At 46.0% G+C, this 27,729-nt stretch overlaps 1 protein-coding gene across 1 annotated transcript in view; it reads left to right on the forward strand.

The window, feature by feature from the left end:
• LOC127605713 (tetraspanin-1) overlaps positions 1 to 25,236 on the forward strand; it is a 79,185-nt gene extending 53,949 nt beyond the window's left edge. Inside the window, exons 6-7 of the mRNA XM_052073495.1 lie at positions 15,614 to 15,697; positions 24,867 to 25,236. Of these exons, the coding sequence (XP_051929455.1) occupies positions 15,614 to 15,697; positions 24,867 to 24,926 (144 nt within the window). The 3' untranslated portion in view covers positions 24,927 to 25,236. The remainder of the gene's footprint in view (positions 1 to 15,613; positions 15,698 to 24,866) is intronic.
• Positions 25,237 to 27,729: the final 2,493 nt, after the last annotated feature.

Raw genomic sequence — 27,729 nt, forward strand, 5'->3', positions numbered from 1 at the left:
CCCTGATTTGACTTGCATCAGTGACCATTTTGTTTTGATGAAAGGGAGATATATGGCAGGAAGAAGTGAAAAAATGAAAGGGGGGAAAAAGGAGCAAAATGTGGTCAACGTGGCCCACGTGGCAGTTGTGGTGCACTTCGTTATTGCAGAAAGACTTGAGTCTGAGGCCAAATAAAAGGCCTCTGAAAAGTGATATGGTGACCTGATTTCTATTGACCTTTTTAACCGATTTTTAAATAAATCTTTGAAAATAATAATTTTAGCTATCCCTCAACCAGACCAAAACTAGGACATACTAGGGCACCCCAGGTATCCAACCAGACACAACACAACACAACCGCCCTGTGGACCTGATGTGGATTGTTTTCAGCAATTTTTGGCCACGTCACATGGGGAAGAATCTGTACTTGGTCCTTGCGCCTTCTCGGAAACACGCGTGTACCAGCACTGATTTTATTGAGAGGAATGTCGGCGCCATTTGACTGTCGGTGCTGTCATTGTTGTTGTTGTTAAGCACACAAGTTTGTTGCGCATGTTGCACATACAGCATATTTGACAATAAATTTGAACTTGACTTGGCTTGAAGGGTTTTGTAGGGTTATTATTGTCTGCTCAGTTCCCCAGGTTTCATCACCTCTGGTAAGTCAGGACTTTGTTTCCACCGCTCCCAGATCCTAAGAGCGAGGCCAGGGTCAGTGGTTAGAATGTCCGGAGGGATCATTTCGGCGGTTCCGTGGCTACTTGGGCATTTGAATACGTGCTCCGCTTTCATCCCTGATGCCGCATTTCCTGCAGACCATATCCTCAGCTCGATCAATCTTGTGGAGCCAGTATTTTCTGGGTGATCACCATTTCGTAGTCGGCCAACGGTAGTCTGCTCCTTCCTAGATAAAGTTGCCTCTTTCACACGGTTGACCTTTTTGCCTCTTTCTCCGTACACCAGCCTCATTCTTTCGTGTTGGAATGGTGGCACTCTGGTAGCCCAGCGAATGGCTGCCTTGGCCGAGTCGTAATGGTTGGTGACCTCATCTTGTTCAAGGGCCTTGCCTTCCTTTACAGACTGGTCGGCTCGTTCATTCCCAGGGATTCCACGATGTCCAGGGCACCATGTGAAGGTAATACAGCAGCCCTTTCATGCAGAAGAGCCAGGGATTTGAGGATTTCGCCTTTGTCCTCGTTCAGCGTTACGCTGGAGGGATGTAGAATTTGTAGGTTTAGGACGCACTACTGACTCTCGGTTACAGGGCGGACTTCTTTCCACTTCGTTTCTTCTAGTAGAAGCTGCAGAGCGGCTCTGATTGCCTTCTCCTCTGCCTGGAACGAAGAGCACCATCTTCCTGCTGGCATCGCATAGGATTGGAGGACCGTCAGGTCACTCGGTGGGCCTGTAGTGGTTATTACACCGCTACCGCCTATGGTGGTACCCCCCACCCCCTGTGCTGAGCTGTCTGTGTAGACTGTAGCCTCGTAGTCTTCCCAGTTCTCCTCTATTCGCTCAAGGTGGTACCGTATTTTCACGACTATAAGGCGCCATTAAAAGTTTAAAATTTTCTCCAAAATGGACAGGACGCCTTATAATGCGGAGCGTCTTTTATATGAGCTGAGTTCCAAAATCTGGCTGAGACCCGACACGCTGTTTATATAGAGAAAAGGCGGAAGTGAGGTCGACCAATCAGTGAAGCGCGTCCGTGCACTTATATGTAAATATATGGAGAGAGAGAAAATGTGTACGTGAGTGACAACACGCACGCATGCGGAGAAGAGGTCGGCCAATCAGTGAAGCGCGTCCGTGCACTTATATGTAAATATATGGAGAGAGAGAAAATGTGTACGTGAATGACGACACGCACACATGCGGAGAAGAGGTCAGCCAATCAGTGAAGCGCGTCCGTGCACATATATGTAAATATATGAAGAGAGGTGGACGTGAGTGAGGACAGGCACGCAGGGGGTGGGTCCGGCAATGAGTGAAGGGTGGGCGTGTAAGTGGACGCTAAAGGTACGCCTCTAGCAGGTACCAGCACCTGTATAAAATGTGAGTATGTGCATTATTGCAAAACAACTTCGGTTTGGGTTTCCAAGAACCCCCAAAAATGAATTCCACAAAGAGACACGCCTACGAAGCGCAATTCAACCTCCAAGCCATCGGTTATGCAGTGAAACATGGGAATCGAGCAGCCGCCAGAGAATTTATTGTCAACGAATCCATGGTTCGCAAATGGAGGAAGCAGGAGAACGAGCTTCGCCAAGTCAAAAAGATGTGGAAATAAGGCGAGGTGGAACGAGTTGGAAGACCAACTGGAGCGGTGGATTCTCGATCAAAGAGGAGCCGGCAGAAGCGTCTCCGCGGTCACCATTCGACTAAGGGCGAAAACATTAGCCGAAGAATTGAAAATCTAACATTTTCAAGGAGGTCCGTCTTGGTGCTTTTGCTTTATGAAACGGCGCCATCTATCCGTGAGAGTGAAGACGACCGTGGCTCAGCAACTTCCAGCGGACTAAGAAGAAAAGCTGGCCGTTTTCCGCACCTACTGCAGTACCTACTGCAGCCACAATCTGTGAATGCATTGTGGCTGCTTGGACGAACGTATCTGCTAGTACAGTTCTTCGAGCTTTTAGCAAAGCCGGCATCATTTCTGTGGAGCCACATGACGACGAGAGTGACTCTGACAACGAGAGGGAACCCGGCGGTTTGGATGGATTACCGATACTTGCACAATTGTTCAATTCGGACACAGAAGATGACGACTTTGATGGCTTTCTGAGTGATGATTGAGCAAAAAACGTGAGTACCTTGTAAATAAAATACACCCGAACTCAGTTCTGCTTTCGTTGCCTTTTTAAAAACGTGTTTTAGCTTCGAGCTTCAGTGTATGCTTCAAGATAACGTGTTAGCGAACGTGTTAGCATGCATGCATGCCGTATGTTTAAGCGTATGTTTTACCACTGTGAAACTGCACCCATTAGTACAGTGCGGCCTGTGTATGTGTAAAATATAGAAATGTCACCCATTAATGAGACTGCGCCCAACCGTACGGTGCGTCAAATAGTCGTGAAAATACGGTAATTTCTGTCTGGATCAACGGTTGATTTCTTTTGAAAGGACTTGTCAAATTTGGGATTACCGAGGTCTAGCCAAGGTGACAATATGCTTGGTTTAGTGGCAGGTGTTTCTTCTCCAAATATCCTCACCCATACTTGCTTTTGTACGGCAGCTCATTTTCTTTGTTCTCCGCGCGAAGGGGTTTTACTGCCGTTTCATGCCTTGGGTTACTGGGTTTGCACCTGAGTGATTTTTCCAAGGCGATGACAGATATTTGGGTGGAGCGGGTCTGGAGAGAAGGTTGGCCTCAGCCAGAATCGCCTCATTTGGGGTGGTCTTGAGTTGTCCGGTTATCACTCTTCCAGTATATCTTTGGCAGATTTCAAGTTTCTGCATTGTGGTTTTTGAGATCCACGGCAGCCAGACAGCACCAGCATACTCGATCTGCGAGAGACCTGTGGCGATGTACATTGTTCTCAGTGTGGACTTCTCATACCCCCAGTCGGTAGAAGCCAGTCCCCTCAGCGCTCCTGCTTGTCTCTGCTTTGTCTCCAGCTGCAATTTCTCCTCAGCCACCGAGAGATCTTTGTCTTGGACCCAGATCACCACATCATCTGCAAACATGCTGACTTGAGGTCCTTCTGGCCCGGTGTCTAGATCGCTAATGTAGAACAGGAATAGCAGTGGTGAGAGGGCAGATCCCTGCGGCACACCTTCATTTAAGTTTTTCTTCTTGCTTTTCTCACCCTCTGACGTCGCCCAATTGATACAGTTTGAGAGTCAGGCCTGGACCCATCTTACCGTGTGTGTTGGCACCCCACTCTTCCGCATCTTGAATAAGAGGGCGTCCCGCCACACTCGATCATAAGCCTTCAAGTAATCAATCAAAGCTAGGACTGTCTGTTGTATTGGATTGCAATGGAAGCCATTGCTGATAGACTCTGATAAACAAATGACTTGGTCTTCGGTGTTCCTGCCGGGTCTAAAGCCATCTTAAGATTCTGACAATAGTTTTTGAGTCTCAGCAAGGAAGCATACTTGATTCGCAATGAGCCTCTCGATAACCTTTCCTACGACTGACGTCAGGGAATCGGTCGATTGCTATCCAGCTTCATTGGGTGGGCACTGGCCTGATGTCTGCTACGCTCCACTCTTGCGGGATCTGCAAAGTTGACGATGATAGATTCAACATCCTAGCCATCACTAACAGCGCAGTTGGTCCCAGGTTGTGGAGAAAACGTGGGTGGATACAATCTGGTCCCACCGCCTTCGAAAGGTTGAGACTTTTCAGCGCAGCTCTTACTTCACCGGTGGTGAAGGCCTGGTTCTGATGATCTTTTGTCCGATATTAGGTTGGAGTTCAGCACTTTTTTCATCCCCCTCTCACCTTTCAGCAGCCTGAGTGAGCTAACTGATTGGTACATTGTAGCAAAAGCATTTGTTTTCTGTCTTGGGATGACATAGTTCTGTCCATCCTCACAGGTCACCCGCGAGGGGTCACTGCTTTTGGCGGTCGTTAAACTTCAAAATACCTTCCACATTTCACTCCTTCCAAATCTCGGACTTTATTTCTTTTGGGGCAGCCTTAAGCTTCCATCCAACTCTTTGAACTTCGAGGAGTGGATACCATCTGTCTCTCGTGCTTGGTTTCTTTCAGCTTAAAGGTTGGTAATTTCTTTCGTTTTCCAACATTGACCAGTCATCCCTACGGCTTTTAGGCCTATTTGTGCCTAATGAGTGTGTCTACCGCTTTGTCGAACTTAGTCGGATTGCCATTTTTACAGTCCCACACAAGTTTTTTCTGGCATTTCTGTGTTTTCGCTGGCAGCTGTATGGTTATCAGTATGGCGTGGTGATCAGAAGAAAGAAAATCTTTCAGCTTCCAGCTGCATTTGTCCTGAAGAGTCTCATGTACTATCGTAACATCCGGGGAGGAGAGTTGACCCGTCGCTGGGTCCTGTCTTGTCGGTTGTCCGTCATTCAGGAAGATCCCGTTGCCGTGCAACATCATCTAAGCTAACACCTCTCCTCTTTCATTCGCTCTTGCTCTCTCATCCCAGACTCCATCATGTGCATTGACGTTGGCACAGATTATCTCGTTTTCTCCTAGTTCGTACTGTAAATCGCAGCTCGTGAAGCCCACCCTTTGAAGATATAAGATATCCCTTTATTTGTCCCGCAATGGGGAAATTACAATCAGAATTCAGAAAGGAAAATGCTGGGTAGGGAGAGGGGGAAAAACCCCCACGCTCAAACTATCCTCTTCTGAGGATAATTTAAGTCCAGGATAAAAAAAAAAAGACCCTAGCACATAGGTAAGCATATGACAGTTACAGCAAGTCACAAGACATAACATGTAATAAGGGGGAGGATGAATAGGAAGGGGTGGGGGGGCGGTGACCGCAACGTGGCCGACATCAGAATCATCTTTATTGGCCAAGTACGTACAACACACAAGGAATTTGTCTCCGGTATAACATGCTGCACTAGTATCATCGTAGACATGGCCAGCTGCACGGACACACGAGCGCTCTGCAGATCGAACCACGTCACGGGGGCAAAAGAATCGGAGCGATGAAGACGGTGATAACAAAGATGTGCATGTCCAGTTGTGTATGTGTATGCATGTACAGGTCATAGCTGCTTCGTCGAGGTCCTCATGAAGACAGTCCCAGCTTCTCAGTCCATGGCAGAGAAGGAGGGGAGTGATGGTGGGGGTCCTAGAGTCCATGCATATTTCCATCCAGGGGAAAGGGCCAGATAGCGTTGTTTGTTTTGGAGGGACGGCCGCCAACAATTTCAGACAGCCTTGAGTCCGTGGTCTATATGTCTTCACTGGCGCCAATCAGCCGAATCCGAAAACACTTTCCGCAGCGCGGATTCCAACTTCTACATGTTGTTGTCGATCGTGCGGAGTCGCTCCAAAACCGCATCGATATTGCGGTTGAGCTCAATCACCGCTTGAGTCTGAGTGTTGGACATTCGCGCCAAACCATCCAGAATGACCGGCAGCTTCTTCACTTCCAATAAAGCCGCTACCGTCGGTTGAATTTTGCGATAGAACAGAAAGCTGCCAACACCAAACAGCAGCATACCTGTTATCAAAAGGCCAATAATGTAGATGTCTTCCATATCCTCCACGGACAGTATTGCCAGGCACTCTGGTCTCCACTTTCTCCATGGATCAAGGGTGTATCCGGCAGCAAATGTCCCTGGAGGGCAAGCAGGCTCCCCACTGCCTGCTCTTTTCGTCAAAAAAATTTTGTCGATTGCATCGAGAGACCAGCCAACTAATTCCATGCTTAGTTCTTCAGATGAAAATACGGTAGGAGGCTCGGAAAAGTTAGACAAAGACAGCACAGAGACTAAGTGGCGAGCAAGGAGAGGGTGGGGTGAGGGCAGGAGCTGGTCAAAAAGCGTCCGCCTTCGTCGAGAGCGAAGCAGAAAAATAGGGGGAGTTCTCTGGCGGTTGGTACCGGTTACTGACTTTGAGCCTCTTATTGTTAGGTAGTGGGAGTGGGACTGGGGAGCTTGAGGTATTTTGAGGAATGACGCGGTAGGGAAGGGCCTTTTTCACGTAGATCAATAATCTGCCTCCTCTGGCTTCCCCCTGGACTCTTCTGTCTCGCCGGATTGTCGCATACTGGGACATATCTCGCAGCACGTCGGCCGGTATTAACTTCATCTATTGGATACATACTAGGTCAATGGAGTGTCCCACAAGGTAGTCTTCGAGGAGAGGCATCTCTCGGGAAAAATCCTGTTGGAGTTCCACTGCAGTATTTGGAGTTGCGGCTGGATTACTCCTTAAGAGGCTTTATCAAGGATGGGCATCGCGGTGGAGACACTACAGTGAAATTCCTCTACAACGAAATCATGTTTGCAGCAAGAATTCTTTCACAACAGGGGGTTTTTCACTGTAGCAAATTTGATCTCGGATGTAAACACACAAACATGTGTACATGCATACACAATCATATGTGTGCTCTTTATTTTTATTTCAATAGTGCATATGTATGAGCACACACTTATTTGACACTTCATATTGTCAGTGTAGAAAGAAAAAAAGGGAAAGAAATTGCTAAATTTACGATCAACATTCACTTTTTACTTACATCAATTTCTTGGATAATGTATTTAATTTTGCTTGCTCTGTTTTTCATTTTGATCACTTTTATCCTCTCTTTCAGCATCAGAGTTCTTCTGGTCTGAGCTGCTTGACATCCAAAGGTCCATTTTGTAGCCATTCTAGCAATGCAACAACCATGCTCGTCTGAATCTAACAATAACACATACTTCCTGGACCCGGTGGTTTTTCTTTCCACCATCTCACTGTCTCTAACTCGACCGAACCCTCGATCGCCAACCAAGACAGCGTTGCTCAGCTGATGTCATCCAATGAACTTTTAAGCCAGCCACGGGACGCTTCGTAGTCCTCGATGGCCATAGTTAGCATAAGGTTTTTAGCCTCCGAAAGCTAACTGGAGCGCTTCTTTCTCATTAGCGCTCCAGTTAGTGTAAGGTTTTTAGCATGATAATGAGGAAATGTTCATTTATTTGAATGTCCGTCGAGCCATAAGCAATTTACTCTGAGCAGCTAATCAGATGCATTCCACTCTATCTTCTACGGATCTAGCTTCAGTATCTACATACATAGACAGTGAGGTCCCTGTTGGCCAATCGGAGGTCAGTATGCTGCTCGGTAAGCCAATGGCAGAGCAGCTATGAGTATGTTGCGTTCAGGAAACTTGCAGCTGTGACCGAAGTAAACAGTTCACTATGTCAACTCGTGTGGTCGTTGCTGTTGCCGTTTCCGAACGAAGCAGGAGAGGTCACTGTTGGATTAGACTTTGTTGTAGTGAATGTCTTCGCGAAGCTGGAGCAGAGAAAATTATTTTGTATAACTCAAGAGCGTTTTTTTTTCGTCGTATGGGGGGCAGTAGAATGGGAATGGTGTTCATGCAAAAAGATGTTTTCACATTAGGGGTTATTTTCGCTTTAGGGGAGTTTCACTGTATTAGTGGTTTCATGTTCTCTCTGCAGGGTCCGCAGCACCAGGTCGAGAGGCTTCTCTGGGCTTGGGATTGAGACCTAGTGGTTGTCATGTAGTTGAAATGGAAGTTGCCGTTACAGTGAGAACACACCAACCTGTTAACCCCTTGGCCGATTCTTCTCTTACATTCCCTGCACGGTGCCCCTTCAAGTTGAATGACTTCTTCAGATCCTCTTCCATCTCTTTGGGTTCTTGTGGTGTGTGTGATGGATGGGGTGTAGGTGTGTAGGTCAGAGTAGATGAGGTTCGGTTGCTGGCTGTTGTTGGTGCGTCGGAGACACTGCTGCTTTGGATGGCAGATGGTGAATCAAGTGTGGGAGTTGATCTTTGGATTGCTCTTCCAGGTAGGCAACAGTTCCTAATAGTTCTCTGTCTCTCATCTTTTCTTGCTCTTGTCTCTTGAGTCCCATACAGGCCAAATGACTCGATTCACCACAGGTGGCACGGGTTGCCCTTTGGTAGTTACATTTTATCCACTTTCTACATTTGGAACAGGTTTCTCTTTCTCTAGGTACTTGAAATTCAACCGGTGATGTCTTGGTTGGCGATGATGAGCAGCACGTCCAGGTCAGTCGTCCCGTTTTCATCTTCTCTCTCTCCGACCTGGACAATTTGGTGCCGGCAAGGTGGGTCAGGCTGGCACACTGGCACACTTTTCCACATTTGTTGCAGGGGTGCAGAATGAAGGCCCCTTGGGTCGCAGTCTCCACGGGTGAAGTTGTTCTCAACACAACGCTTCTACACCGCTGACTTTGACAAGCAGCTTTTGTGGTAGTAGTTATGGCACGTGATGCATCTTGCTCTTCTAGTCGACACCGGACCATTGCAGGCTCGGCATCTTGGACACGGCCCCGGATTCGGCTCAACGTCCCCGACCCTCAACTGTAAAGAGTTGATGACGGAGGCAGAGGTGGAGTCGCTGTAGATGGTGGTGGCCCTACTCATCATAGGCCCAGGGTTGACTTGAAACTTGATTTGTGTGTGCTTGAAAGCCCATTCAGTATTCCGGTTTGGAGCATGCGCCAGACACCGCTGGCAGTTTGGTTCTCTGGTTGTTGTGACTGTCGGTGCTGGACAGCACCGGAGCGCTTGTGTTTTTGCGCCTGTAATGGGCAGCATTTTTCACAGCTCGCTTTGTTCAATGGGAATATCGGTGCTCTTGTACAGTCTGCGGCTGGATAGATGGATGGATGGATGGATGGGTTGAGGATCCGATGATGAGTAGAAAGGAGCGTCAGCGCACAGCACAGAGGCACATGTGGAACTGGGAGTTGCCGCTTGGAAGTGATGCGGATTTACATGGAACAGGAGATGTGAGCCAATCTCTTTTTCGTCAATGGAAGCTACAACTTCTTGTTTGCTTTCAAACTGAGATCGTAGCAGATGTGCATCTTTTCAGCATGACGTCTTTGATCCACTGGTGAAAGGACACCATGATTCTCTCCTTTCATTTATAAGTGCTTCAAACAACAAAGTGTATGCAGAAAAAGTGGTTAAGATTGCACAACTATCTGTGTCTTATGTGCTGTGTTGTATTATTTTGTCATTTTATATTAACTGCTCTGTTGATGGCGGCACGGACACCCGCAGCGCCTCCTCTCTCTCCTGTGGTTGAGAGGAAAGTAATTTAATCAATGCTGTATGTTGCACATGCTGCACACACACATATATATATAATAAAAAGGCGGCCCGGTAGTCCAGTGGTTAGCACGTCGGCTTCACAGTGCAGAGGTACCGGGTTCGATTCCAGCTCCGGCCTCCCTGTGTGGAGTTTGCATGTTCGCCCCAGGCCTGCGTGGGTTTTCTCCGGGTCCTCCGGTTTCCTCCCACATTCCAAAAACATGCGTGGCAGGCTGATTGAACATTCTAAATTGTCCCTAGGTGTGAGTGTGAGCCTGGATGGTTGTTCGTCTCCGTGTGCCCTGTGATTGGCTGGCGAACGATTCTGGGTGTCCCCCGCCTACTGCCCGATGACGGCTGGGATAGGCTCCGGCACCCCCCGCGACCCTAGTGAGGATCAAGCGGCTCGGAAGATGAATGAGTGCAGAGGTGGTGGATGACATTGCAGCTCCGGCCTTCCTGTGTGCAGTTTGTATGCTCGTCCGGTGCCTGCGTGGGTTTTCTCCGAGTACTCCGGTTTCCTCCCACATTCCATCAACATGCATGGCAGGTTCATGAACACTCTAAATTGTCCCTAGGTGTGACTGTGAGCACAGATGATTCTTCTTCGAGCAGTGCCCTGCCTCCTTGTGGGTCCTGGCCTTGCCATGGCAAGGAGGCTTGTGTGTTCCAATGATCCGGAGAGCGTTACTGTCTGGAGCTTGCTCCAGGTAGGGTCTCCCTTGGCGGGCCGGTCTTCGGGGAGGTTCCAGACTAACAAGGTCCCAACGGTGTGTCGGTACGCCGCTGAGATGGCAGCCCCATCATCCGACTATCCTGCAGAGGGCCAACAACCCACTCAGGAGAAATTAATTGTTACGAAACCGACCAGAAGAAACCAGACTGCCCAAACTGAGACAAGACATAGGAACGCCCCCGACCAACGAGTACGGATTGACCTACGCCTGAAGACGCGCATTGTCACATGGAACGTCCGAGCGCTTCTTCGGGATGGAGCTCCTTTACTGCTGTCCTTGGAGCTCTCCCGCTACAAAATCACCATGGCGGGTCTTTGTGAATCAAGACGGCAAGGCAGCGGCGAAATTACAGCAGGAAAACACAGCTTCATATGGAATGGCCCAGAAATCCGGACGGGCCTCCATGGAGTTGCGCTGGCCATGTCCAAACATACACGGCAATCACTTATCAGCTGGATCCCAATTAACGATCGACTCCTGTCTGCACGATTCCTCCACCGACATGGCAAGATGACAGTCATCGTTGCTTATGCCCCCACAGAACTCGCCGATGATACAGTGAAGGACACCTTCTTCGACCAACTCCATCAGGTCGTTAGCCAAACCCCACCACATGACATCGTCATCATCCTCCCGGACGCCAATGCAACCTTCTCTTCTTCCTCCAGAGAAGGACCATCTCACCAAACCCCCACACAACCCATTGGCACCACCTTTGTCGATAACACCACAAATGATAACGGCAAACGTCTGCTTCTCCTCTGCCATTCAAATAACCTCTGTATCACCGACACATGGTTCCCCCGCAAGCAGATCCATCACTGGACCTGGTATAGCCCTAATGGAAGAACCCGGAAGGCGATAGACCATATCATCATCTCCCGCCGCTGGCGATCCTCCGTCACCAACTGCAGGGTCTTCAGAGGTGCACAGTTGGGCAACACTGACCACCGCCTGTTGGTTGCCCAGCTAAGACTTAAAATACGACCAGACCCATCTATCAGGCCACAGCCACGCTTAATGTCTTCCAGACTCTGCGACCCCACCACTGCCTCCGCATATCGCCGCTCCATCACCAACGCCTTCACCGCTCTGGCCGTTGATGACATCACAGACTGGGAGACTTTCAAATTAAAGGTCAACCAGTCTGCCCAGGATGTATTGGGAAGATCAAGATGCCTTCCCAAACAACCATGGATCCCGTGCTGCTCGCCTGCGCGGTGATATCACAGAGTACCGGAGGCTCAATGCAGCACAGAATGCAGCAATTGCAACTGACAGGGAGAGATACTGGGGAGAAGAGGCCGAACGCATGGAATCAGCAGCACAGCGCAACAACCTTAGACAGGTCTTTCAAATGCTGCGCCAAGCCCGCATCGGACCACACATCAAGACCGCCCTCATGAAGGATGCCAGTGGAAATCGCATCACCACTGAAATAGACTGCCTTGAACTCTGGAAAGAGCACTTCAGCAACCTCCTTCATCACCCTCCAGTTCCCACTGACCCCCGTCTTGTCACTGCTGTAAACTCTACCACCCCCAAACCCAACTGCAAAACTGACCCAGTCACAATCGACGAGGTCAGAGCAGCAATAAAATCACTAAAAAATCACAAGGCCCCTGGAATCTGTGCCATCACCGCAGAGCTGCTCAAAGAAGGTGGTGACTCCATGGCCAAGTGGCTCACCCACATCATTAACATGTGTGGGTGGCAGACCAGCCCCCCACAGACTGTACCCGAGGCATCATCCTGCCATTCTGGAAGCGGAAAGGCGACAAGCAACTCTACAACAACTAAAGAGGCATCTCACTGCTCTCCATACCCGCAAAACTGTTCACCGGATCCTTCTCACCCGCGCCCTTCCCGCCATTCGAAGCCATCGCTGCCCCCAATAAGCTGGCTTCATGCCCAACCGGTCCACCATAGATCACATCTCAGCAGTTAGACTCATTGTTGAGAAGGTTACAGAGTTTCGGAAGGACCAACATCTTTTTATAGCCTTCATAGATCTCAAACTTTGATACAGTCGACCACCTCTCCCTTTAGAACATTCTGAAATACCTTGGAGTGCCACCCAAAATAACCACATTGTTCCAGCGACTCTACAACAACTCAGAGAGCTGTGTTCGTGTGAACGGGAAGGACTCAGAGTGGTTCCCCATTAACAGCGGGGTCAGACAGGGCTGCGTGGCCGCTCCTGATCTATTTAACTGTGTCATTGACCACCTTATGATCCGAGTCCGGGAGCAAGTCTCAGGCGTGTCGCTCGGCAACTTCCACCTGACCGACCTTGAATACGCTGATGACACCACCCTGTTCAGCAACTCCCTCCAACACCTCAGCAGTGCCCTCTCCATATACCAAACAGAAGCAGCAAAGCTGGGCCTCCAAGTAAGCTGGCAGAAAACCAAACTTATGTATATCGGTGACGGACCCAACCCCTCCCCCCTGATCTTTGGCACAGACGAAGTGCAATTTGTCAACTCCATCATCTACCTGGGCTCCACTATTACCAGCAGCGGCGATCTCAAGCCAGAGATTGACCGCAGACGCGCCCTCGCGGCCGCGGCAATGCAGTCACTGTGGCGGCCCCTCTGGCGCCACCACTCAGTGTCCCAAAAGACCAAGATGCGCATTTATAATGCAGCAGTTCTTCCCATCCTCCTGTATGGTGCAGAATCCTGGCCATTAAACAAGACCCAGGCCAAGAGGATCGACAGCTTTGACAGCAGGTCACTAAGAACCATCTTGAACATCAGCTGGCACCTCCATGTTTCCAACTCAGACCTCCGAAAACATACCCTTCAGCCCCCTGCATCCCGACTGGCCGCTCAGAGGCGCATCCGTTGGCTTGGTCATCTCCTCCGATTACCCCCGGAAAACCCAACTCGTGCCATCTTCTCATTTGATCCAGCGACAGCTGGCTGGAAAAGGCCACGCGGCAGACCCCACACCAGATGGCTTGATGTCATCAGAGAGGATCTCAAACACCAGGGCCTTACCCTGGAGGATGCAGCGGACCTGGCCCGTGACCGTGGTCATTGGCGGACCCTGGTGAAGCTGATCGGCTCTACGCACTGCGACGACCCAGCCGAATGAGACTGGGCCCCCGCGTCGCAAGAGCATTATTATTATTATTATTATTAGTGCCCTGCGATTGGCTGGCCTCCAGTGACAGTTGACTTTGTCAACAGCACTTGCAGTTGCCTATTGCGGGTCACATTCGTTGACTGGATGCTTTCAGAGATGAAGTAGGAATGTTGCAGTTGTTCGTTTCATGTTTTATAACATATTTTCTTTATGTACACATACTATATTTATAACTGACGTGTTCATGTTTTTACATCTCAAAATCTTCAGACTGTACATCGTAGTGTGAGGCCATTTTATTGGAAATGGTTAATGGTTACAATGAACTACGTTATAACGTACAGATTTGTTGTGTCCGAGGTACATTGTAACAAGGTTCGACCGTATTACTATTAATATTACAGTATTAGTTTTCGCCATCATCTTCTCGGGGTGGAGGTATTTGTGTGTCCTAATGATCATAGAGCAAAGTTGCAGTGGGGTTTGTGTTCCTGCCAGTGTCACCCATGGTAAACAGATCTTTTCAACATCCTATTATTTGTTTTCAAATCTTTAAATGACCTCGCACCACCTTAGCTCTCTGAGCTCATCCGCCCTACACACCTGCCCGGCGCCTCAGGTCTGTGCCCAGACATTATTAGAAGTACCAAGAACTAAAAGGAGGCTCAGAGGGGATCGAGCCTTTTCCGTGGCTGGTCCCTCTCTCTGGAATGACATCTCACTGAACATTCGGCAAAACCCCTCGCTGCAATGGCTGTTTGAAAGTGCTCTATAAATACAGTTGAGTTGAGTCTTCTGATTGACAAGTAAGAAAATCGTTCAATTTATATTTTTCACCTGTAGCCACTGTACATAGTGCAAGTAGAAAAGTCCTTGCTTCAGTTTTTTTTTCGTGTTTCACTTTGTAATATCGATTCATCCATGATCTGAATCACTTATCCTCACAAGGGTTGCGAGAATTTTCTAATCATTCTTTTATACAATACAATAAGTAATTGAGGACTAAAATTTGCAGTGAAGTCCAAATGTGTTGGTCCTCTTCTGCCACCTGGAGATGGCCGATTTTGAAATAATGGCCTAAAATAAAAGTACAAAAAACGACATGAATCAGAATTATGAAGATAAATTTGATATACTTATAAAATATAGTATTACAACTGTTTGTTCTTGTTTTGGATTTTGATCAACTTATCAATTATATTCAAGAAATGCTAATTATAATGAATATGAGAAAATTGAAATAAAAAAGGAGAAAGAAGGGTATTTGATGATGTGTAGATTTTTCTTCTATGTTTTGAAAAATGATCAATTCAAATTGCTACATAATAAGGGGGTAGGACTAGATAAGTTATTTACTTCTTCCTACGCCTTTGAGCATACAACTGTGATGATGTGTTTTTTTTCTTTTACATACTTTTAATTTTCCTTCATAATTTTTGTTTGCCTTTTGTCAATCTGTTATTGTGTGTACTATATATGCTTAATAAACAAACAAACAAATCATCAACTTTTTGAATATTGCTGTTTTAGCATGGAAGACACATAAAACCGAAGGATCTTTAAAAAATGGCAACATTACAAAACACATTTCCTGCATGGGTCTGTTATTTTTTTTTAACAAATTAATGACCAATCTCAGGTGTTGTAAATGGCTTGCTTTCTTTAACAATGCAATGTGAATAACACAATGACAATGACATATTTTGTTTCTCCATCTTTTTTTGTTTTTTGTTTTTGTTTTCTGAAAAGTGATGTTTTTGGAGATGTGAGGATTCCACGCGAGGCCAGTGATATGACTGGGTACCAAGGGAACAGTTGCTGTACTGTATAAGTAAATCTTGAGCAGTAGAGAACTGCATTGTTCTAGTAAAGTTCATCACATGTTCAATCTAAGAATAGTAGGACAGTGGCCAGGTGTGCTTCTGGAGTGACAGAAGGCTACAAGGTGGAGGAGAGCCTTCATCATTATGTACATTTCACTCATTCATGTATTAAATTGCTTTAATTTTATAGATAAAACGTACCATGTATGGCATGGACAGCTGACATTCCGACTCTTTTTCTTAGGGTTGTTTTGAACAAATCTTGGAGTCCCTTAAAGAGCATGCAAACATTGTGGGAGCCGTTGCAGCTGGGATTGCTACTTTGGAGGTAAATATGCACAAGTACATTGTATGCAATGTTAAAGCCAATCTTCACTAAAATTTGATTTCCATTGTCATGATTCGGTTTAGGGACCAACAGGTGGCACTGTAGGGCTCCCCCGGCAGCTGCACACCTGTTGATCATAGGTAATTAGGGCTTTAAAAGGGCTCCCAGCCCGAACACTCAGTGTCGGGTCATTGTTTGCTCTTGCTACTGTCATGTTTGTTTGTTTGCTGTTCCTTTGCTGCTGTTATGTTTGTTCGAGTAGTGTTTTGGTTATTGATGGTTTTTGTTTAAGTCATGGTTTTTGTTTGTTACTTTGGACTTTGTTTTGGATTTAGTTTTCTTTGTTTTAACCCTCGTAGTCCACCGCTTGCGATAAATGTAAAATTATGTCTTTGAATCAAAGGCATTCGGAAAAACACAAGAGAGCTGAAACGTATGGGGGGGGGGGGGGGGGTTTAAAATGGCCTAAATTTCATGACGTCACCGGCTGATAATTCTCAGGCATTGCAGCAATAATAAAAAAGGTTTTGATTCCGTAATCTTCACAATTTACATATTTTGCACCATAGAGACCCATTATAATTCATATTTTTGAATGCATCGTAAACCTAATGTGTAAACAAGCATTTCACGCGATTTTTACGTTAATCGCTTTGTTTTCGCTTGGACAGATGTGTATGCATGCCACATTGTTGGGTTGAGGTCATTCCAATTGTGCAACTTTTAGGTGGCACCAGAGGATCGCAAATGAGTTTGCCTTTTTGCAGGAGGCTTCAAACCAATGCATTTTACATGAACTCGTCCGGTCGGGATTGTTAGTAGGGCTTGGTTGGGACCTCCAGACACAATTTTTTTTTTCCTTTTGCAAAAAATAAAGAATAAAAAATCCCAAAGAACTAATAAAAACTATATATGCATGGATAGCACAGATGCCTCTGAACATTTTGAGTGTTTGAAAAAAAAAGTGTTTGTAAAACACAAAATACATCATTACAAAAATTGTAAAATGTGTAACTTGGGTTTTTTTTTTCATTTGAAGGACCCAAGGGTTAAATACAATACTTCAAATACACCCTGCTCCTCCCTCTTGCCTGCTTTTTGGGGTCCATCCATTTTTCCACACCCTCTTAAATGATTGTGGATTGGATGCAATACACATGAATGGATACATGTATGTACACAGTGCCATGAAAAAGTATTTGGATGAATGAATGAATGCTTGATTGATTGAATTAATTAAATGATCCTTATTGTCATTGCAAGTTTACAAAGTACCAAGCAACAAAATTGAGCACCACCTCTCAAAGAAAAATGGAAAAACAATGAACAGGAGAGGGAGAGAGGATGGGAAAGCCTGTAGGGGTTCACTTTTCAGTGTCACGAGATCTTAGATGAGAAAAGAAAGATGCAAAGAAGAGGGGCGGGGCGGTGACGAGGTTTGAGCCAAGGTGCATGGGGAATGGAAGCACAGTATGATCTGAGTCACGGACTGCTCCACTGTCACGTGGAGTTCCACGGGGTTCAATTCTGGGGCCTCTGCTGTTCTCACTGTATCTGCTTCCATTGGGCTACAGCTTAAGGAAACATGGTATTTCCTTCCACCGCTATGCAGATGAGTCTCAGATCTATGTGCCGCTGAGCAAAAAAAGACGTTTTTCGTTGATGCCACTTTCATTCTGAAATACCTGAATGGCACGAAATGTCTTGAACTGCAATGAAGAGAAGACAGAATTAGAATCTGAAGCATCTTTATTGGCCAGGTATGAAGAACAGACATGAATTTTTTTTTCTGCAGTAGTACAGGCTAAACTAGTATTATCAAAAACAAGAAACTACGATAAACAAGGACATGCCATATAAGCACCGAAAAGACTTTCCAGAATGTAATGGTATAGTAGTACCACCCAATGACAGCCGTGAGACAATGTGCAGAGTATCAGTGATGCAATACATGACAGTACTATGACAGTTATGCAATTTGTGCAGATAATCTTTGCACCATTTTTAAAGTGATCAGGAACAGTAATTGTAATTCAACTTTAGGTGTGCAATTGTACACAAAGTCTATGGGAGATCAATATATATATATATATAGATCAATCATAATTATAAATGGATGTACAAATCTGGAACTACAATGATCATTGCAGGAATACTGAGTCAGAGGAGTGTGCAGAAATGCAAATGCCACTATAGATTTGAGTTAGTGTTAGGGAGTTAACAGCGAGAGAGAAGAACCCGTTTCAATGTCTGCTGGTTTTGGTACACATGGATCGGAAGCACTTGCCTGGGGGAGTAGCTGGAAAAGGTGGTGAGTAACGGGGGGGGGGGGGGGGGGGGTCCACTCAAGTTCAAGTCAATTTTATTGTAAAATGTGCAACATACAGCATTGATGAAATTACTTTCCTCTCAACCACAGGAGAGAGAGGAGGCGCTGCGGGTGTCCGTGCCGCCATCAAAAGAACATAACATAACATAACATAAAATGACAAAATAATACAACACACCACTCAAGACACAGAGAGTCGTGCAGGACACAACAACTCTGCTCCTGCTCAACGTGTAGCCGGGACCTGTAATTTTAGTTTACTGAAGTTGCAGTCACAAAGCAGCATGATTGGTAGCAATATTCGGCACGTTTTTGCTGAAAAAAACTCAAGCAGCTTATCAGCGTGATTGGGGTGTAATGTCTTTAAGTGACACCTTAATTTATTTGGCTTCATGCTGTCCACTACCAAAATTTTTAGACACAGTAAGCACATTGATCTTTCCTCGTCTGCCACCGCAGTCACATTGAAGGCGAGCACCACAAACGCCTCGTCATATTTCCGCCCTGAGAATGCTCCCTGCTTAAACTCTGCCAATGAGAGCGCTACTGCCCCCTAATGTAGTGGAGGTGCAACTGCACCTTATTTTAGGACAGTAAAAAATTTAAAAAGCATGTTCCCCGAGGTCAAACGGGCCCCCCCTTGACGGAGCCTCGCACTCCCCTAGGGGGGCGCGCCCCACTATTTGAGAAACAAAAAGAAGCTGTAATGTCCATTGATGAAAAAGAGATTGCCTCACATCTCCCGTCCCATGTAAATCGGCTTCAATTTCAAGTCAGTCGTATCGACGATCTGCGCTGACGCTCCTTTCTTCTCAACGTTGGCTCCACAACATCCATCCAGCCGCAGACTGTCTAACAGCACCGGCCTTTCTGCTGAACAAAGCGTGGCTGTGAAAAATGCTGCCCATTTCAGGCACAAAAAAACCCCACCATTTTCTGGCAAAAAAATCTAATACCAAAAATGGTAGAAAGCACCAAACTGTAAAACTAGGATCAAGTCTGAGTCATGCGGAGTCAAATGCCGAAGAATACAAGTGAGTTTTGAGGCAGGTTTTACAGATGGGCAGCGAGGGGGCTTGCCGAATCTTCAGTGGGAGGTCATTCCAGAGAGACCGGTTTGAGAGCCAACTTACACCAGCCCAAGTGAGCTGATGCGCTACAGGTGGGCGATGAGCTGGCAAGTCTCAGGTGTGAGATGCAAAGCACTCTGGCTAAGGATGTGCCTAGCTGGCCCCTCCCTAACATAAACCCAACTACTGAAGAATTTTACATCACCACTTGTGGCAATCCTGTCTAAATAACATGACACCATACAATTCAACAATGGTTATTTTACATAACAAGAGGAAAAAAGACTATTGACTGCTACCTTTTTTTTTTTTGATGATGGCGCCCCCTGAGTGGCTGCCTCTCTAGCAGCTCATATCCCTGTTTGAGTTTCTTTTCGTCCTTTTACTTTATTTATTACTTCTTCCCATTTTGTTTTGCGTGGTTTTGTACCCCAAACCCATGGGGGGGAGAGGGGCAGCTTCATTTATGCTCATCTCCTTTATTTGCTTTAATCCTTTTACGTATCCTGTGAACGGAGATCCAGATAGCACACGCAACTCCATTGTTTATACAGTAAGGACCAGCTGTTAGCATGGCGGGCTAACAGCGGGCTACTGGCCGGTGACAAACCGGATATCCCACGAGAGTTGAAGAGGAGGACACGAGGGTGTTGAGCCGGGAAGGACCGCCGCACAAGGCAGAGAAAGTACAGACATGTCCTCCCGTCCGTCATCATGGGGAATGTAAGATCGCTCCCTAACAAGATGGATGAGCTGGCGGCGCTAACGCGACATCAAAAGCCTAATGCTACTCACAGAGTCGTGGCTAACAGCGATCACTCCGGACACACATGTCGAGTTGGAAGGCTTCCAACTCATACGTGCGGACAGGAATGAAGGGAGTGGAAAGAGAAAAGGTGGGGGACTGGCTGTTTTTGTGAACGACAAATGGTGCAATCCGGGGCATATCACGATCAAAGACAAACTCTGCAGCCGGGACATTGAAAAATATTTAGAATATTTGTGAGGCAGGCATTGTAGTGAGCGGTGAGGTCATCCGGGTTTGAAAGGGCATCTGGGAGTGGGGAACGGTCGATAATGGAGCAGCTACTGCATAGTAGGTGGTGTTGCGGCCGCGGTTTCTGGGAGGACGTTGAAAAGTGGACCAGGTTGAGTTTATTGAGCCAGGGATTTTTGTATTCAACATGTCTACGCGACCCGCCGTGAATGTAGCGACGTCGAGGCAGGCGAGCGATGTCAAGATGATGGTGCAGTTCCGGCGGTGGAGGCTCCCGTCCGTCATCATGGGGAATGTAAGATCGCTCCCTAACAAGATGGATGAGCTGGCGGCGCTAACGCGACATCAAAGGGAGTACCGCGAGGCTAGCCTAATGCTACTCACAGAGTCGTGGCTAACAGCGATCACTTCGGACACACATGTCGAGTTGGAAGGGTTCCAACTCATACGTGCGGACAGGAATGAAGGGAGTGGAAAGAGAAAAGGTGGGGGACTGGCTGTTTTTGTGAACGACAAATGGTGCAATCCGGGGCATATCACGATCAAAGACAAACTCTGCAGCCGGGACATTGAAAAATATTTAGAATATTTGTGAGGCAGGCATTGTAGTGAGCGGTGAGGTCATCCGGGTTTGAAAGGGCATCTGGGAGTGGGGAACGGTCGATAATGGAGCAGCTACTGCATAGTAGGTGGTGTTGCGGCCGCGGTTTCTGGGAGGACGTTGAAAAGTGGACTAGGTCGAGTTGATTGAGCCAGGGATTTTTGTATTCAACATGTCTACGCGACCCGCCGTGAATGTAGCGACGTCGAGGCAGGCGAGCGATGTCAAGATGATGGTGCAGTTCCGGCGGTGGAGGCTCCGGAGAAGATCCGTAACAGAATAATGGAGTAGTCCTGTCACTGGATGATGGCAGAACGTCAGGAGTATCAGAAATAACACAAAGGCGGCGAAGTTGTGCCGCCCCATGACGAGGGAGAAAGGCCGTTGCGGTGACAGCCGGTAAGTTTAAGCTACCGGAGTTAGCCCGTGGACTAAGTTACGATTTGGGGTTTGATTGACCGGGTGAAGCTATGATTTGTTACATCAATCACAGTCCAAAAACAGAAGGGCAAAAGACAAACCAGAAGAAAATCTGAGCTTTGAAAAGTTTTTGGAGTGAGAAGCGGCGACATACACGCCAGCGTCCTCTCACCCCTAAATAAGAGTTGCACAGTCAATCAGTTTTTATGAGCAAGAAATTTTAGCATGAAGCTGCTTTTTTTGTCTCACTCCTCCCCTCTCATGTGTACCACATCTCCCCACTCCCCACTTTTCCTTCACCTTCACCCCGTGATAACACACCATTATCTTCTTTCCTTCTTTCGTGTCCCTGTCCGCTTTCCCATTAACTCACTCTCGCATACAAAAATACCCATTTAATTAATGAGTTTATCAGAATGTATAAACTCACCTGAATAAGTCCCATGCAACAAAATTGTAGGACGTTTTTGTCCAGAAACCCACCATCAAGGAAGCCGTTGTCTCTGAGGTCTGTGAGGAGGGATAACCAGAACTCCATGCACTGGCGAAGAAACCGCTACCAATACGTGTATTCAATTCTTTGATTGGCGGTGCTGACTCCATCCAAGTAACTGTCAAGAGTGCTGCCTGGCGGTATTGGCACCAGGAAACGCTGGAAGCCTTTAACGTGACCATTTTCAGTCCCAAGATCAACTCGAACGATTCGAGGACAACCCCCCAAATGGTGCACAACGTCGATGTAGTAACCTCCAATCAACTTCGGGTCACTACTTGTTATGTAGGCATCGAGCCACATTATTTTCCTTGAAAAACCATCAATAGCCCCATTAATACAAATTCCAAATGGTTTCAGTTTGTCATAGGAGTCCATCTATATATATATTGCGCGTCGTCCCGCACGCGGTCTGTCCTTCCGTCTGTCCCTTTTCAAAACGTACCTACTTCACCGCGCCGCTGCGCGCCGCCACTGCGCCGCTCAGGCAGTGGCTCACTACGATCGCGCGGGCATCTTAGCGAAAAAATGTTGTCTACCCACAAGCATTGCAATAAAATTGTTAGTTATGTTTAGTTAGAGCTAAACATCTCTTTATTTTCGCGATAAGCAATGAAGATGAACAAAAAGTTGAACCACGCAACAACACTTTTGTTACCAGACTTCCGCAGGAACTAGCTGATGAGCCGCCCGGAGGGCGGCGAACCACCACCTTACCAGCCTTCCGCAGGAACTAGCTGATGAGCCGCCCGGAGGGCAGCGAACCAGCTAGTGTGCCATATAAAATTTGGTCTCTTTGGTTCAGCACTCGCTTCAAATGTCTTTCGCTTATTTGGAAACCGTACTTTTACATCAAGAACAGATTTAATGTCTTTGTATTTCAAGCCAATTTCAAAGTAAAATTCTATTAAACTCACGAACGGTTGAACACGCTCCATAACTGTTGTCTGCGCTTACACGTACGATGACCCGGAAGCACGTCAACGACCATTAAAAATAAGTATTGCGAGATCTCGCAATACTTTGGAAGACTTTGTGACATTTCGCATTCTTTGCGAGATCTCGCAATACTTTGGAATACTTTGCGAGATCTCGCAATACTTTGGAAGACTTTGCGAGCTCTCGCATTCTTTCTTTGCGAAATCTCAGTTTTTTTTTCCTTCCATGTCCCCTTAGGGGCTCCGTAAAAAGGTGAGGGAGGTGAGGAGTTTTTGCTTATTTCAAGAGAATTGGATGCCCTCTTGAGGAAAAATAACCAAATTCTTACAATGCCAATTAACATGGATTTGTATATTTAATACAGTGGTACCTCTACAAATGAACATATCTTCATACGAAATTTTCGAGTTACTAAACGCCTCAACAGGAAAATATTGCCTCTTGATAGAAATTTCAAGATACTAGAGGTAAAAATACAGTGTGGGCTGCTGGTCGCAGCTACAAGTTTCCTGAACGCAACATACTTATTGCTGCTCTGCCATTAGCTCCTACCGCGCATCATCCTGGCATCCCATTGGCTAAGAGGGATCCCTACGGTCTGAGTCTGTGTCTATATAGATAAAACAATATGTGTCTATGCAGCGTCCTCGTAATTTTCCCCCCAGGTCATGAGGCGTTCTGATAGTTTTACGTAAATGTGAAATAGTCTTCACCGGTCGGGCAATCGCTCACTATGTTGATGTTTGCCTTGGACATTTATGAAGGATTGTTAAAAGCCAACAAAGTCAAACGTCCATGGATCAGTTCTTTACAAAGACCAGGCAAAAAACACTTCTGAAAGAGAACATGGGCTAAAGAGGGCAAAGAATGATGAGGACGCAGTTAAAAGTTTAATGACCATCAGTTTTATTCTTTATTCTTTGTTTTTACATTATGCACAAATCTCATTTATTGTGCAAAATTGGAATTGTAACATGTATTTGATACATATTTTGATACATTTTTATGTTTTAGGAAACGTTTATGTCTGAATTACTTTTTTTTGGCGGGGGGGGGACTTGGAACGGATTAGAGCATTTACATAGAAAACGCGTCTCTACTTACAAAATTTTCTCGTTCAGAAATCTCTTCCAGAACCAATTAATTTTGTAAGTAGAGGTACCACTGTAGTTTGAAGCTGGTGATTTTCAAAAGAAGCTTTGTATGCAATATGAAATGGCAATTGGCTCATGAAATCAGATATAGCGCTTTGATCGCTTTGTGGATATTTGAATAATTGAAGCAATTCGTAAGGCAATATGTCATTTTCGCTAAATTGACATTACTCCAGGAGACTGTGTAGTCGTTTGAAAGAGTTTGATGCAATCAATGTTACCACTATGCATTAGCCTAACGATAAACACCTAGCACACCGTTGTAAACCAGTCCATTCTTTGGATCAGGGGTCAACATGAGTAACCTGTGGGCCTGTTCTAAAAATAGCTCGCAAAGTGATCATTTGTAAATGTTAACAGTGGCAGCGATTTATATTTAGGAAAATAATTGAATGTTGCATCTTGATCTGTTTCCTAATTACTGGAAGACCTTTGCGTTAATCAGTGCCTAAGAAGTTGCTCTCCACATCAGAAAAGGTTGCTGTCCCCTTCCTTATATATTATTCTGGGTTGTTTTGAGTCGTTGCTCTTGGGGTCATTTTGGTGGTCTGGCTATTCCCCAGAAGGGTCACCAAAGCAAAACATGGAATTTTTTTCTCCATTTGTGGAAAATGGCTCCCATTATTGTCTTTCTTCTTTGCATTCAACAGCAGTGGATGCTTTTGGCTGATTTCATTTTATCGGACAGGTTCAGACAAGTGTTTTCTTGATTGAACAGATAGTCAGGCTTGGGTGTCAGTGAACAGACAGCTTTCCCATAAATGTAATTAGCCACAATTAACTCATGGGTGCAAGTACTTTTCACACACGGCTGGGTATCATTCAATAGTTCTTGTTCCCTCAATTAATAAACAAACTTGAAATAAAATCACCAGTTTGTAAATCAATTTATTTGGGTAATCATTGTCTGATAGTTACATTTTTTGATGATGGTCTTCAACATTTAAGTAGGTACATACGCGCACACTCTGCACTGGAACTGCAATGTAAAATTCAAGAAACCATAATGGCCAGCAGCTGCTGAAAACAATCATTCTGAGACTATAATGAGTTTGTTTGCCACCATATTTGTAATATTTCGGTTTGCATTTTCCATTAAAAGATCTTTTTCAGAAAATATACATGATCACCAACGGCGGATTAAACATTCAATCTTGTTTCCACAGGTTGCTGCCTTGATGGTGTCAATGTACTTGTACTGCTGCATGGACAAAAGAGTAGGGTGAGATGGCAAAAGGACAATCATCAAGCAACACGCATGGATCACTGGAATTCCTTGAACTTTTTGGGGAAGTTTTTAATTAAACATTTTAACATAATCAATTTTCAATATAATTTATCAACTTATTGCTTGTACTCAATCACCTGTATTCTTCCAATGGCTTTAATTTCTACTTCAGCTGACTACATTTAGAGAACGGTGACAGTGAAAAAAACAAAAGCACTGACAGTGAAAACAATAAAAGATGGACATGTAGGGAAAATCAAAAGACTGATATTGAAAAATCTATCATAAAATAAAGTAGCCAAATAACATGTAATGTGTTCGAGTGATAACCTTGTCGTTCAAATAATTGATTATTATTTGATTTGGCTGTGTGCTTACAAGTGGTTATTGGAAAAAGATCTGTGTGAATGCTGTGCTTACTTCATCTGGAGGTTATCTTCATTTGGAGGTTGACCAATTGCATATACGTAATAGACAGGGGTATTCCATGTAATTGGAGTGTTTTATGCATCACTATCCACATCTCTTTTCGACCTGTCTGTACTGTTGAGTGTTAACACTGTCACGGTTCTGTTTCAGTCTGGCCAGCAGGTGGCATGAGCAGACTTCTGTGCACACCTGCTGCCAATCTATGATTAGTAAACTCTGTATTTAAGGACCCCTCTGCTGTGCACCTGTTGTCGGAGTATTGCCTTGCTGCGTCCTTGCTCATAGACTGCTTTTGCTATAGACCTCGTCGTGCTTCGCTTTTGAACTCTCGGTACCAAGTATTTTGAAAGTATGGTTTTGCGTGTATTTGCTACCTTGTTTTTTGTTTGCCTTCACGGTTCTTATTTTCCTGACTTGCCTTTTGTGGAAGCGCTTTTTGTGATTCGTTTTTGTGCCTTCTGGTCGTTGTTTTGACCAGCACTTTGTTACTTCTTTGGCAGTGCGATTTTTGTATATTAAACCCTTTTTGGTGTCTACATTTCTGGGATCCCAACTTTATTCGGCTTGCCCAAACATGACAAACACATTATCATTCACATCAAAAGAAGTTGTTTGTTGGACTCCAGTAACATACACACAAGTTCCTGACTATTTGGAAGACAATTTAGCGTACAAAGTTCCTTCACCACAATACCAACACAACTGAGACCGCCGAACGAATTTGGTGAGACCTTTTGAGACAGTCTCAGTGGTGCTGCATAGAGTCAAGTTGATATTACAATGAACAGTGCACCAGGTGTGTTTGCAACTATACCGTTGAAAATATGTGAAATTCCGGGAGGTTGGAGGGTGAAAACATTTATTTGGTCTAGTCTCTACTTGGAAAATGAGCAGAGTATGCTGAACAAAAGCGGTCCCTGGCAGACCCTGCATCATATTTATGACACATTCAGGTGGAACGGCATCCACAATTTGCAGAGCAGCACGTGGTTTCATACAAACAATGCAATCATTCTTTCGGGATTTCGCTACCCCGACAACACGTTTGAGGAAAAGATGCAGACTGGTCCCAAGTCAGGCGGCCCGGTAGTCCAGTGGTTAGCACGTCGGCTTCACAGTGCAGAGGTAGCGGGTTCGATTCCAGCTCCGGCCTCCCTGTGTGGAGTTTGCATGTTCTCCCCGGGCCTGCGTGGGTTTTCTCCGGGTGCTCCGGTTTCCTCCCACATTCCAAAATCATGCGTGGCAGGCTGATTGAACACTCTAAATTGTCCCTAGGTGTGAGTGTGAGTGCGAATGGTTGTTCGTTTCTGTGTGCTCTGCGATTGGCTGGCAACCGATTCAGGGTGTCCCCCGCCTACTGCCCGGAGACGGCTGGGATAGGCTCCAGCACCCCCCGCGACCCTAGTGAGGATCAAGCGGCTTGGAAGATGAATGAATGAATGAATGAATGGTCCCAAGTCGACCGCGAGCGGTGGGAGCAGGAAATTGAGGGGAGGGGGGGGGGGGTTGTGTGCTTGTGTCTTAAAGTTTTATTTATGTTTGGGTGCTTCGGCTGTTGCTCATCCTGGCGTGCATGCATATGTGCGCGAGTGAAGAGTGATAGAGAGAGAAATACATCGCCGCGCGACTGTGCGGAACCCAACCGATCCCGCCCGCTTGGCCTTGCTGAAACTGTGCCATTCCCGCAGTGGCGCGGGTTACAAGCTAGCACTGAAAAACGTCGCTGCGCACCTGCGGGGCTGTCCGAAACAGAATGGTTGCCGCCCGCTTGGAACCGCTGTTGATGTGTGAAGCACTGAGGAACAGGAGTACCGTGGGTGGCACTTGACAACGTTGAAAAACGTTGCCGTGCACCCGCGCAACACTCAAGAATCGAACCGATCCCCTCTCCTTGACCTTGCCGAAACTGCACCTTTGTTATTACCCTCGAAAAATCTGCAGTAACACAAAATGCCCAGATAATTTCGTGGCAATTGATCAATTAAAAAAAATTCTGAACACAAAAAACTTGCAATTAATTCACAACGGTTGTTCTTCACCACTTTTCCACCATGTGGATGAACCTTCTTTGCTCTCAATTGTGAGAGCATCATTGGGACGTGCACGGTAGAAGTCCGTCACTGTCCTCTACTGGTCACAGTTTGTCATTGTAACATTCTGATAGAATAAGATAAGAAACCCTTTATTAGTCTTGCAATGGAGAAATTCCCAATTCACAGCAGCAAAGTTATGAAAGGAAGAAGCGGAACAACAAAATATAGCAGCTGCTGGAAAGGCAGCCACTCTCGCGGCGCCATTTTGAAGTCAAAATAACAAAGATAACACAGACAGCCGTGCAATCTTCACCACTTTTCTGCACACACTTTGTTGTC

The sequence above is a fragment of the Hippocampus zosterae genome, chromosome 8, assembly GCF_025434085.1.
Source record: "Hippocampus zosterae strain Florida chromosome 8, ASM2543408v3, whole genome shotgun sequence".
NCBI classification, from domain to species: domain Eukaryota; kingdom Metazoa; phylum Chordata; class Actinopteri; order Syngnathiformes; family Syngnathidae; genus Hippocampus; species Hippocampus zosterae.